The 14478-nt window shown below is 43.7% G+C and overlaps 1 protein-coding gene across 2 annotated transcripts in view; it reads left to right on the top strand.

Annotated features, from left to right (window-relative positions):
- The window catches only part of nek4 (NIMA-related kinase 4), a 48837-nt gene that overhangs the window by 26392 nt on the left and 7967 nt on the right, over positions 1-14478 (top strand). For both annotated transcript variants that reach the window (XM_086001838.1, XM_086001837.1), the window contains exons 7-10: positions 661-1077; positions 9835-9891; positions 12173-12313; positions 12613-12765. In XM_086001838.1, coding sequence (XP_085857964.1) covers positions 661-1077; positions 9835-9891; positions 12173-12313; positions 12613-12765 — 768 coding nt within the window. The remainder of the gene's footprint in view (positions 1-660; positions 1078-9834; positions 9892-12172; positions 12314-12612; positions 12766-14478) is intronic.

The raw sequence follows: 14478 nt of genomic DNA, 5'->3' as shown, positions 1-14478 counted from the left end.
GGGAAAGGAAGAACAACCCAATGGACAAACCTCATTTGAATTCCATTAACCCCACCCCCAAACCAGGCACCTGCCGAGAGCTTGGTGGCTCCCCAAAGTAATGTGACAGAGCTAGAATAGAACTGAACTGAATGGGGGTTGAGTCTGTCCCATTAATCCATGACATCCCATGTTGATGTGTGTATGAGTTTGCATTATTATAGTATGTGACACGTGCTATGAAAGAAGCACCTCCCAAACCTGCTACTTCCACCACCTAGAAGGACAAGGGCAGCAGGAGCAAGGGAACATCATAACCTCCAAGTTCCCCCTCCAAGTCACACACCAACATATAATTGCCGTTCCGTCATCGTCGCTGGGTCAAAATCCTGGCGCTCCCTACCTAACAGCACTGTGGGAGCACCTTCGCCACACGGACTGCAGCGGTTCAAGAAGAAGACTCACCACCACCCCTCAAGGGCAACTAGGGATGGGGAATAAAAACTGTCCTTGCCAGCGACGCCCACATCCAGAGAATGTAAAAGAAATAGAAGTAAAGAAGTTTAACTTGTGAACTTTATCTGAGATTAAGGATCTATTTATAAGTTTTATAAAGTATCCAGCAAACAAAATTTGAGGTTGTGTAATTTTGAAGCAATGTATTTGTCTTCCATGTTCTAGAAGGAAGAAAAAGCATCCCAGAAAAGCATGCCAAATGATGTGGCCTGTAGTAATCAGCCAGAAGAAAACTCTTCAAATGTTTCCCACCAAGCTTTGAATAGCACTAGAGGCTCTCTCGCTACAATAAGCAAGGTGGACATTGCTATCGTGCATGGAGCTGAAAGAAGGAACTCTAATTCTGGCAGTGTGATGTGGGATGAACCTGCACCGCACTTAAAAAGTTGTCTTAATGCAGAATCCAAAATACTTGCCAGCAGTGCTCAGATTGACAATACTGGACGACACAATGGTGTAATGCTGGAAGGAAAAGCTGAAAACTCTGATAACCAGATCTTAGCTGAACTCTCTGATGGAAAGGATGACACCCTTAAACTGCTTCAGCCTATCTGTAATGAAGTGCAGTCACCTGAGGTGCAGGTAGGAAGTAGTTACATTTCAGAAAGCTCACTGCAGTTTACATTGTTGATGAAATTGTGTGTGCACGTGCAATTTTATCAACAAGCGTTACACTTTAGTATTCTGTTTCTTTTCTTGCATTTCTACAAATTGTGGTATCTTTAGCTTATTACATTTTATTATTATTACAATTATGCACCAAAGTTTATTAATTATAAGGATTAACATCTCAGATAAAGCAGCAAATGTTTTCAAATAACTGAATTGGAGAATGGCCAATTTTACTAAGCGAGATATGCTTTGGCAAACGTCAGAGCACATTCAAGGAGGAGATAGTGAGGGTTCAGAGCAAATATGTTCCCACAAAGAAAAAGGGTGGGACTCCCAAATCTAGAGCCCCCTGGATGTCAAGGGTAGGATAAAGCAAAAAAGGGAAGCTTATGTCAGATACCGAGAGCTAAATACTGCAGAACGCCTAGAGGAGTATAGAAAGTGCAGGGGTGAAATTATAAAGGAAATTAGGAAAGCAAAGAGAGGGCATGAAAAAATATTGCAAGTAAAATCAAGGAAAACCCAAAGATGTTTTATAAATACATAAAGAGCAAGAAGATCACTAAAGAAAGAGTAGGGCCTATTAGAGACCAAAAAGGTAACCTGTGTGTGGAGGCAGAAGACGTGAGTATAGCTCTTAATGAATACTTTGCGTTTGTCTTCACAAAATAGGGGGACGATGCAGGCATTGTAGTTAAGGAGGAGGAGTGTTGGAAAAAATTCTGAGGGACAGTATTAATTGTCATTTAGAAAGGCGCGGATTAATCAAGGACAGTCAGCATGGATTTGTTAAGGGAAGGTCATGTCTGACTAACTTGATTGAATTTTTAATGATGTACCAAGGAGGATCGATGAGGGTAGCGCGTTTGATATAGTCTGCATTGATTTTAGCAAGGCTTTTGACAAGGTCCCACATGACAGACTGGTCAGAAAAGTAAAAGCCCATGGGATCCAGGGGAAAGTGGCAAGTTGGATCCAATATTGACTCAGTAGCAGGAAGGAAAAGGTAATGTTCGACAGGTGTTTTTGTGACTGGAAGGCTGTTTCCAGTGGGGTTCTGCAGTACTAGGTCCCTTGCTTTTGTGGTATATATCAATGATTTAGACTTCAATGTAGGGGGCATTGTTGAGTCTGTGTTTTCAATTGCAGTTATACTGAATAACAGGACACAGACTATAGAAGTAAGTAAACAGGTCTTTAGTGATTGAGGGTCAGGGCTGAACTGAGACACACTTTGCTCCGCAGGGTTTATATACCGGTGTGGTCACCACCGGTACTACAATGTACAGGAGCCATCAAAAAGTAGTCCATCACCTTAAGGTATCCTCTTAAGGTGGTGCAGGTTACATACACTACAATTCTTCCCCTTTTAGCTTAACAGTGTACACCCCAAATTAAACATTACATGGATAACATATATACAATTTACACACAAAACTGTTCAAAGATTCAGTCTCTGAGGAGGCCTCCTGATCCGGTCCGGATAACGCCTTTCGGGGGTCTCTGGTTCTCGTTGCTGGGGTGACTCATCCACTTGATCTCCTATGGATTGAACATCATCATATACGTTCGAGTCTGAGGTAGATGCTACAGGCTCAATAAGTTCTTCAACTGGTGTCTCTGCCGTAGACATGGGGTCGACCCTTGTTCTCGATTCCACAAGTTGGTCAGCATGACGTCGTATTACGTTCTCTCCAACGTCTACCGTGTACATCAAGGGTCCTTGTCGTGCACGAATTGTTCCAGGTTGCCATTTATCATCCCTATAGTCCCTGGCCAACACTGGTTGTCCTACTGCAAAACTACGAGTGGCCTTGTTATTTACATGCTGGAATTGCTTGTTTTCGACTTCCCGTCACACATTGGGTTTTAACAAATCCAACCGGGACCGCAACCTTCTGTTATAGAACATTATGGCAGGGCTTTGATTTGTCACTGCATGCGTGGCGTTTTGATACGCCATCAGGAAATTGTCCACCTTGTGTTGTAGTGGAATATGGTCTTCACTCATGGCCTTTACCGCCTTTTTGAACGTTTGTACAAATCTCTCGGCCAACCCATTTGTAGCCGGATGATATGGGGCAGATGTATAGTGTTTCACCCCATTCTTTTTCATGAATTTCTGGAATTCTTCTGACCCGAACTGTGGTCCGTTGTCTGAACATATTTGCTCCGGCAACCCATTCCTTGCAAATATGGTTCTTAGAACTGCGATCGTCTTCTCAGAGGTAGTGGTCGACATCTTAATCACTTCTGGCCATTTAGAATGTGCGTCTACTGCTATCAAAAACATGGAATCCATGAATGGACCTGCAAAGTCGATATGCACACATTGCCATGGGGCTGAAGGCCATTCCCACGGATGCAGCGGTGCAATTGGAGGTGCATTTTGAACTTTTTGGCACCCTGAGCAGCTTTTAGTCAGATCCTCTATTTGTTTGTCGATACCTGGCCACCACACATAAGCCCTAGCAAGGATTTTCATCTTGACTCCCCCCAGATGACCTTCGTGCAATTCTTTCAGAACTCTCTTAATTTAGGAGGAATAATCACCCTTGTTCCATACATCAATGTTCCTTGACATACGGACAGCTGTTCTCGTCTGGCTGAGAATGCTGGTAACAGTGGTTCGCCATGTGCTGGCCATCCCTTCACTGTCAAGTCGTAGACCCGAGACAGTGTCGGGTCATTTCGGGTCTCTCTCTCAATACCCGCATTGGTGACTGGTAAGCATTCGATGATGGTCGAGTGAAATATCTCGACAGGGTCAACTGCCGGTGCCTCTTCCGCTGTAGGTAGTGGCAGGCGCGACAGCCCATCAGCATTACCATGTTGCTTTGTACCTTTGAATTCAATATCATATTGATGTGCCCCTAGGAAAAGGGACCATCTCTGAAGCCTCTGCGCCGTCATTACCGGAACACCCTTCTTAGGGTTGAAAATGGAAACCAACGGCTGGTGATCTGTCAGCAGCATAAACTTTTGGCCTTGCAGGTAATGGTTAAATTTCTTAACTCCCCACACGAGGCTGAGAGCCTCCCTATCTATCTGAGCATAGTTGCGCTCAGCGGAGGTCAATGATCTGGATGCGAAAGCGACTGGCCTTTCCGAGCCATCTGGAAACTTATGTGAGAGCACTGCCCCGATACCATATGGAGAAGCATCACAAGCTAAGCGAATAGGCAGCGTTGGGTTAAAGTGAGCCAACACTTCCTTAGAGGTGATCAGTGCCTTGCTCTTTTGAAAAGCCTGCTTACAATCATCGCTCCACTTCCATGGTATTCCCATTTGCAAAAGAGTGTTTAGCGGGTGTAACACCGTGGATAAATTTGGAAGAAACTTGTGGTAATAGTTAACCAACCCGAGGAACGACCTCAACTGGGATACATTTTCCGGTGCAGGAGCTTTTACAACAGCTTCGATCTTGTCAGGTGACTTATGGAGCCCCTCCCGGTCAATGACGTGGCCACAGTACAAGATTCGCTTTTGAAAGAACTCGCATTTCTGGCGATTAACTCTGAGCCCATATTCTTTCAATCTGATGAGCACCTGCTCCAAATTCGCGAGGTGATCCTTATCGTTATCTCCTGTAATCAGGATGTCATCCAGGTAGCATTGTGTGCCTGGAATTCCCTGCAATACCTGCTCCATGGCCCTTTGCCAAATCGCTGGAGCCGATGCCACTCCAAAAACCAGTCTATTATACCGATATAAGCCCTTATGCGTGTTGATCGTGAGATACTGACGTGACGCTTCATCAACTTCCATCTGTAGGTACGCCTGCGCCAGGTCTATCTTAGTGAAGTGTTTCCCGCCAGACAGCGAAGCGAAGATATCTTCAATCCGCGGAAGCGGATATTGCACCATGTGAAGAACCGGATTAACAGTGATCTTGAAATCGCCACAGATGCAAACCTTCCCAGGTTCCCCCGGCTTGTTGCTCAATGAACGCTTCATGACAGGAACAATGGGTGTAGCCCATTCACTCCAGTCCAGCTTGGACAGTATCCCTGAACGTTCTAGCCCTTCCAGCTCTGCTTCCACAGCAGGTCATATCGCATAAGGCACCGGTCTGGCTTTGAAAAATTTTGGGTTTGCATGTTCTTCAACCTTGATGGTTGCCGTAATTCCTTTCAGTGTTCCAAGTCCCTGTTGGAACACCTCCTTAGCATCGTCTAAGATTTTGGACAGTCGTTTAGGTTTGACGTCGTCCTCCTTACAGGCATCTACAGTCAGTGCTTGTATGGAATGCCAGTCCACATTTATTCTCTGGATCCATTCCCGTCCCAGTAGTGGCGGACCTCCATCAGGTAACACATACAAGTCCATTTTCTGACTTTCTTTACCATTGTAGACCACGTTTACTTTTATCTTTCCTTTGGGGTATACTATTTGCCCCGTGTATGTTTTCAATACAATCTCCGTATCCCTCAGGGGAATGTGCGAGAATAACCTTTTGTAATCTTGCTTATTCATGACCGTTAATGCCGACCCAGTGTCCAATTCCATCTTCACTTGGACTCCTGCTATCCGAAGCATGACCCAGATAGTTTGGTGGTCTGCTGTGTTACCCACATTATGTATTTTCAGACAACCCAGTTGCTTACTGCTGGAGTCTGAATCCGTCGTCTGTTCATCCGAACTGTTCTCTGTCACCTTGTGTACTTTTTTGTACTTCTCCTGCAGTGACTTTTTGCTGTTGGTCTTCTTTCCTGACCGGCATACTCTCGCTATGTGACCAAGTTTGCCACATTGCCTGCATTCTTTATCTTTGAACCAGCACTGGTTCTGGTCATGCGTTGTCCTTCCACAACGATAGCACTTTACTGTGCCCAATGCCATTTCATTGGTGCTGAATTCCAATGGCCTTTGCTGTATCTCTGCAGCACCCCGTGCTGCTGCCTCGTGGGATGCTGCAATGCTGAAAGCTTTGTCCAGCGTAAGGTCCTTTTCCTCTAGCAGTCGCTTCTGGGTTCCTTCCCTTAGGAGCCCACACACAAACTTATCTCTCAGTGCGTCTGCTGGTCCTGTTCCGAACTGGCAGTAGTTTGATAACTTGCGCAGTTCTGTTAGGAATTCAGCGTTGCTTTCTTCTTTAAGTTGAATTCTTTTGTAGAATTTAAATCGTTCCGCTATCAGCAGTGGCGTGGGGTTTAAATGCTCCTGCAGGATAGTAACAATATCCGTGAAACTCTTCCCTACTGGTTTGTTTGGTGTTACAAGGTTCCTTAATAACCCGTACGTCTTCGCACCCATCGAGTTTAATAGGATTAGTGCTTTCTTATCATCCGGTATCTCATTCGTTGTACAGTAAACTTCGATGCGTTCCACATAAGTAGCCCAATCTTCCACATCGTTATCAAAAGCGGTGATGTTTCCCGTTTTTGGCATCCTTGCTGAGTTTCACCTTTCCCTTCGGATATTATTTATCCTTTTTTTTTCTATTTAAGATGGCGGCTTTTCCCGCGCTTGGCGGCTTTTCCTGCGCTTGTCTTCTTCCCCCGCCGACTCAAAATGGCGATTCCCACGCTGTTGCCGTTCACGCCTCCCAGCGGTCCTTTATTTTTCCCTGCGCTGCTGCTCTTGTTCCCCGCCGCTCCCGCGGTCCTTGTGGCCATAAACGCTTTCTGGTTGCTGCGCGTCTCTGTCCTGATTGCAGCCCGGCCCCTGACACCGGCTGCGGTCGTGTTCTCCACCCTTTTTTTGTCGTTTTCCCTCCCCTTCTCCCACTGACAACTCAGCCGACTTCCCCCCCGTGCCGCTCAATCGGGCTTACCCGCCGCTGTCGTTGAAGGGATGATCACTGATGTTTGACTTCGTGGCCAGAAACCAACCCGGGTTCCCGATGGCCTCCCGTGCGATGCAGTGCTCAGCAGGATGTTGAGGGTGGATGCCCTTGTTCGACGCCTGTTTCTGAGGACGAAGCTTCCTTTGATGCAAAACTGCTGCTAGGTAAGATCAGACTCGTCACCACTGTTGAGTCTGTGTTTTCAATTGCAGTTATACTGAATAACAGGACACAGACTACAGAAGTAAGTAAACAGGTCTTTAGTGATTGAGGGTCAGGGCTGAACTGAGATACACTTTGCTCCGCAGGGTTTATATACCGGTGTGGTCACCACCGGTACTACAATGTACAGGAGCCATCAAAAAGTAGTCCATCACCTTAAGGTATCCTCTTAAGGTGGTACAGGTTACATACACTACAGGCATGATTAAGAAGTTTGCAGATGATACAAAAATTGGCCGTGTGGTTGATAGTGAGGAAGAAAGCTATAGACAGCAGGAAGATATCAATGGACTGGTCAGGTGTGCAGAAAAGTGGCAAATGGAATTCAATCCAGAGAAGTGTGAGGTAATGCATTTGGGGAGGGCTAACAAGGCAAGGGAATACACAATAAATGGTAGGACACTGAGAAGTGTAAAGGAACAGAGGGAGCTTTTAGTGCATGTCCACAGATTCCTGAAGGTAGCAGGACAGGTAGATAAGGTGGCTAAGAAGACATATGGGATACTTTCCTTAGCCAAGGATGTTATGCTTGAACTGTATAAAACACTAGTTAGGCCACAGCTAGAGTACCGCGTACAGTTCTGGAAAGATGTGATTGCACTAGAGAGGGTACAGAGAAGATTACAGGAAAGATGTGTGCACTAGAGAGGGTACAGAGAAGATTACAGGAAAGATGTGTGCACTAGAGGGTACAGAGAAGATTACAGGAAAGATGTGTGCACTAGAGAGGGTACAGAGAAGATTACAGGAAAGATGTGTGCACTAGAGAGGGTACAGAGAAGATTACAGGAAAGATGTGTGCACTAGAGAGGGTACAGAGAAGATTACAGGAAAGATGTGTGCACTAGAGAGGGTACAGAGAAGATTACAGGAAAGATGTGTGCACTAGAGAGGGTACAGAGAAGATTACAGGAAAGATGTGTGCACTAGAGAGGGTACAGAGAAGATTACAGGAAAGATGTGTGCACTAGAGAGGGTACAGAGAAGATTACAGGAAAGATGTGTGCACTAGAGAGGGTACAGAGAAGATTACAGGAAAGATGTGATTGCACTAGAGAGGGTACAGAGAAGATTACAGGAAAGATGTGATTGCACTAGAGAGGGTACAGAGAAGATTACAGGAAAGATGTGTGCACTAGAGAGGGTACAGAGAAGATTACAGGAAAGATGTGTGCACTAGAGAGGGTACAGAGAAGATTACAGGAAGGATGTGTGCACTAGAGAGGGTACAGAGAAGATTACAGGAAAGATGTGTGCACTAGAGAGGGTACAGAGAAGATTACAGGAAAGATGTGTGCACTAGAGGGGGTACAGAGAAGATTACAGGAAAGATGTGATTGCACTAGAGAGGGTACAGAGAAGATTACAGGAAAGATGTGTGCACTAGAGAGGGTACAGAGAAGATTACAGGAAAGATATGTGCACTAGAGAGGGTACAGAGAAGATTACAGGAAGGATGTGTGCACTAGAGAGGGTACAGAGAAGATTACAGGAAAGATGTGATTGCACTAGAGAGGGTACAGAGAAGATTACAGGAAAGATGTGATTGCACTAGAGAGGGTACAGAGAAGATTACAGGAATGATGTGATTGCACTAGAGAGGGTACAGAGAAGATTACAGGAAAGATGTGATTGCACTAGAGAGGGTACAGAGAAGATTACAGGAAAGATGTGATTGCACTAAGAGAGGGTACAGAGAAGATTACAGGAAAGATGTGTGCACTAGAGAGGGTACAGAGAAGATTACAGGAAAGATGTGATTGCACTAGAGAGGGTACAGAGAAGATTACAGGAAAGATGTGTGCACTAGAGAGGGTACAGAGAAGATTCACGAGGATGTTGCCTGGACTGGAGAATTTTAGCTATGAGGAAAGTTTGGATAAGCTGGGGTTGTTTTCTTTGGAACAGAGGCTGAGGGGAGACTTGATTGAGGTGTATAAAATTATGAGGAGCCTAGATAGAGTGGATAGGAAGGACCTATTTTCCTTAGCAGAGGGGTCAATAACCAGGGGGCATAGATTTAAAGTAATTGGTAGAAGGATTAGAGGGAAGTTGAGCAGTTTTTTCACCCAGAGGGTGGTGGGGGTCTGGAACTCACTGACTGAAAGGGTGGTAGAGGCAGAAACCCTCATTGCATTTAAAAAGTACTTGGATATGCTCCTGAAGTGCTGTAAACCTACAAGGCTACGGACCAAGAGCTGGAAAGTGGGATTAGGTTGGAGAGGTCTTTTTCAGCCGGCACGGACACAATGGACCAAATGGCCTCCTTCTGTGCCGTAAATTTCAATGATTCTATGATTCTTCTGTGGATCTGAATAAATGCTGCAAGTAAAAGAGCTTGCTCCAGTTTTGACTGCTGAATGGTGTGCTAGACACAATTGACAGTTTCATTTGACTTTTGATTTTAAGGAGAATATAACCTCTTTATTAATAAAAAAAAAAATAGATTACTGTGCTCAGTGGGGAAACAAAATCCTAATGTCAGCGCTGTACTGCTTGACTAGGCTCATTTTGAAGTAATCTCTGAAATATATCAGCCATAAGTAAAGATTCATATGACGATCTCAATATGGTTTCTATGAGACAGTCTGCATTCTAAGAGATCATTGCGTGAAGTGAACAGTACAAGTGGTGTCTGGACGTTTAAGAGGCTGAGGCTGTAGTGGCCATCGAGGTAAAGTAGGAGAGATTTAATTGGTATTTTATTATTCTGACAGGTGAGTTTTGACTCTACAGAAAAACTTCTGCAGCCATTTGTACCAGTTAGAATAACAGTAAGTATACTGTAATACTTGTTTCTGGTTAGAAAATAGGGTTTCAAGCATGTAACTTCATTATCTACCAGATAAATTGTATATTTGAATAGAGGATATTACATAGGATTACATAGAATGTACAGGACCGAAATAGGCCATTCGACCCAATTGCTCCATGTGGTGTTGATCTCCACACGAGCCTCCTCCCATTCCTCTATCAGCATTGTGATTGTAACAGCTTGATTTGTGTTCTCTTTATCAACTAATCAAATGTTGCGTATGTAGCAGGCCTATTTCATAGACACGGAACAGCCACCTTGATCTATCTAAATTAATGGCTGTGAATTGAGAAGTGTTTGGGGGAAAAATTTGGTTGCTTTGTGCCTCCCTAAGAGGGCGCTAATGGGGTGAAAAGCAACTAGCGCCCGGACGCGGCGATTTTTGCGCCGCTCACGAAATTGACCAGACATTTTGCGGCAGCGCTAAACACTACTGCCACAATCTCCTGCGCCCGCAGATCGTGACGACAGTCGAGCGTGCAACGCCCTGGTAGCGCCCCGGACCAGATATTGAGTGGCACCCCCTGCCTTTCCGCCTGCCGCTAGCAACGACAGGTTGAGGGGAGCGTTTTGCAGTCGGGAAGGGACTGGGGGAGCGCTTCCTGTCTTTTTTTGTTGGTGACATTTTTGCACCACACATAGAGAGAGAGAGACTTCTGGAGAGATTCAACACTGTGTGAAGGAGTTTTGGGTACTGAGCAGCACTTTGCAGAATCATTTTGATTTGACCTTCCTTGCATCGATTTAGAAGAGACTATGGGGGCTGCACTCTGAGCTCTTTCCCTGGGCCTTTCCATTGTTCTTTCCAGCAGATTTGATGTACAGGCCTCTCCAGGCCAAGATTCAAGGCTGCAATGAGCAGGGTGTGGATGGAGAGCAAGGTTGACCCTCCCCTTTAAGAACTGGCTGGTGCCAGTGTGTCTGTTCCATTGCTGGCTGACTGACATCACATGAGCTTCGCCAGCGCTCTGAGGTAGCGCCTCGCTCCTCGGCATTAGCGCCTTAAGAGAGGTGTGTAGTGCCTGATTTAGCGCTCCAATCACCTCCAGGGGCGATAGAAGCCAAGTTTGCAGTCGGAGGCGATAATTTGCGCCAGGTGCTAAACTTTGTGCCCGGCCGATAATTGCGCCCCAAACGGGGCGATACCGAATTTCTCCCCCCCCCTTGAATCTTAAGTCGCACTATGAAAGACAAGACAATGTCTGAGGTGCTGGAAACCCATACCCATTGTAACATGCCTGTGATACAAGCAATAACAAGTGAAAATCACTTGGCAGACTTGCAACATCAGTGTGGCAAAACTTATAAAAATCCACCCAGGTTTATTTCAGGCAGGAGTAGAGCTAATACAGAGGAGTAGTGGAAATTATTTGCATAAACTCCCAAATATCTGCACACTGCCCCTGATTTTCTTTAGAACTTCTAAAATCAAGTGTACTTGCATTTTCTATCACTTCAGTGAATTTTACAACCAGTACATTTCTTTACCGAGATTGATACAGTTTTGTATTCTCCAGAATGAATTGAAATTGGTGACCTAGTTAAATATGCAATTCTTAAAGCATTAATAAGAATTAAACATCTGGAAATATTTGCTATGCATTTTGAATGCTGAAAGTAGAGCTCGGGAAATCTACAGAGCTACGGAATATATGTATTTGCACGATAACACTTGTGTGGACATTGACTTGTTGGAGTCGGCATTCCAAGGGCGTAATGTCGTCCAATGGTTTACTCCATTTTTTAGGCTTAAAAATGAACAGTAAAATATTCGTAAACCTGTTCTTTCCAAGCATGCTACACTTACCATATGTCATGTCTCAAATTATGCAAATACTGTGTCCCAAAACATTTTCTGAAAGAAATCTATCTAATTTGCATTTGAGATAGACATAAAGAGAACAAAGCTTGCAGATATTAGGAATTTGATCTTTGCAATTGTAAATGTATTATACTGTAGCAGACTAGTCACAGAAACTGAAAAATCCATCAGCATTTGAAAAGATAGTTAGCATTTCAGGTGAGGACGCTTCATCAGAAACTGTGGTTTGTAGCTGTGAATGTCGGCCTACGCAGGGCTCCATTGCACAATTTTTTACACTTGAGCACAAGCGATTTAATTGCAACAGTGTTAACAGTTTCTGATAACAGCTGTATTTGTAATCGTATTGCAGTACTGTACTATAACTACTCAGTGTTACATCTAGTGAACTACCAGCATAATTTTGTTTTCAATTTAGGAAGATCCTTCAGAGAATGTCACAAAACAACCTGAAGAAAAAGATCCTATCCCTTACCTGCCACATTGTTCTTCATCTGAGCCCTCAATTTCTCGGCAATGCAGACAGAAGAACAATGAATTCCCGAGAAAGCCCGAGAAGGTAAGTAGATGAAACCAAGTAAATTTGACAAAAACATCTCATTTGCCTACCTCAACAGATATCTGTGCTGAGTGATGTCCATTATATTGCAGTTTTTATTTCTTTACAGCACACAAAAATCGGTGTTACATATTGTGTGGGAAACCAGTTATTCTCTAACTGGAAACAAGTTTACAAAAAGTATTGCCAAATAGCCTACATTATCATAGTATCCTTTTCTTATACCTAAAATCAGTATGTTGTTTTGAATAGGTGTAGATGTTTTTACACAATTTTAAACAAGGTTTTTACTTTTTCAGGTAAAAGCATTAGCTCCTAGACAGTTGCCTTCTCCACCACATAATGCCTCTAAAGTTCACGTAAAGAAGCTGCAAAATAACCCCGATAAAATTGTCAGTGGAATCTCCACATCAAAGGCCAACTCCAAGGATAATGAGATCGGAGCCTCACAGGTTTGTATATTGGTTATTCTGTTCTTTTATCATACTACGGGGTTTTTTCAGTATTGCTCCCCCCCACCCAAGTTTTCCTGCTACTACCATGCAACAGTTACCAGATCTCACTTGGTCTCAGTCCTATTGTTCATGAATCCATGCCATGAAAATTAACTTTTAGAGCAGAAGGATAGGAAATTCATCTTGCCTTTTGTGGGATGATGTGTGTATAAGAACATAAGAAATAGAAGCAGGAGTAGGCCATACGGCCCTTCCAGCCAACTCCGACACTCAATAAGATCATGGCTGATCTGCTTCGCTTTCCCGCCCTATCCTGTATCCCTTGGTTCCCATAGAGTCCAAAAATCTATCAATCTCTGTCTTGAATATAATCGACGACTGAGCATCCACATCCCTCTGGGGTAGAGAATTCCAAAGATTCACCACCCTTTTAGTGAAGAAATTTCTCCTCATCTCAGTCCTAAATGGCTGACTCCTTATTCTGAGACTGTGACCCCGTGTTCTAGACTCCGCAGCCCAGGGTAAGCATCTACCCTGTCAAGCCCTTTAAGAATTTTATATGCTTCAATGGGATCACCTCTCATTCTTCTAAACTCTAGGGAATATAGGCCTAGTCTACGCAATCTCTCCTCAGAGGACCATCCCTTCATCCCAAGAATCAGTTTAGTGAACCTTCGTTGCACTCCCTCTAAGACAAGTATATCCTTCCTTAGGTAAGGAGACCAAAACAGTATGCAGTAATCCAGGTATGGTCTCACCAAGGCCCAATATAATTACAGTAAGACTTCTGTACTCTTGTACTCCAATCCCTTTGTAATAAAGGCTAACATACCATTTGCTTTCCTACTTGTATGTTAACTTTCTGTGATTTGTGCACAAGGATACCCAGGTCCCTCTGAATACCAACATTTCCCAGTCTCTCACATTAAAAAAAAAATTCTGCTTTTCTATTTTCCCAACCAAAGTGTACTTGGGCTTCCCATTGCTTTCAGTGGGAAAAGAAACTAACTAACTAACACAAGTCTTCTCTACTGCTGCATAATCCTTACAAAGTGATTCTGGTAATTGTTTGTATACTGTATGTTAATTTTATGTACCAAATAGCATACATAATTATGTTTTTGGATTTTTACTAGATATTTATCTTGGGTTCAGCATCTCAGACCACTCCTATAGGCGAACCCTTTGCTCCCTATGATTTGGAGCTTGCATTTACATGCCCAATATCTAGGTAATTTTTAGCGAGCCCAGGGATCGAACACAAAACGCTTGTTACTGTATTTTTGCATAATGTTTATATTACATGCTGTCACATGAACATTCTTGACTTCAGAAAGCAATAGAATTAAATGCTTCACTAGACCATGGCTTAGGCTGTAAATTGCCGAACAGATTTATTAAACAGTAAACAAACAGAAGCAATGACACGGTGGATTTACAGTAGTTACAGGCTTAACCATCTCTCCTCAGAAGGTAGAAAATAACAACAGTCGCATCTGCAACAGTAAACTGCAATGTAAATTGAACTAGACATAAGGTCCTTGAATAATAACCTTTATGTGGTGGTTGGTTGCTGATTGTCTGCTGTTTCTGTCTCTGATGGCTTCAGACAGGCTACCCAATTAGCTGAAGAAAATAAATTAACCAGCACAAAGCAACTTTAAATATATGTCTGTTAAACTAAATAAGAGCTGGCAATCTAATATATAT

The sequence above is a fragment of the Somniosus microcephalus genome, chromosome 11, assembly GCF_052327205.1.
Source record: "Somniosus microcephalus isolate GS21.2 chromosome 11, FLI_Smic_1.0, whole genome shotgun sequence".
In the NCBI taxonomy this organism is placed as follows: domain Eukaryota; kingdom Metazoa; phylum Chordata; class Chondrichthyes; order Squaliformes; family Somniosidae; genus Somniosus; species Somniosus microcephalus.
The sequence above is the reverse complement of the archived record's forward strand: the minus strand, read 5'-3'. Positions and strand labels throughout refer to the sequence as shown.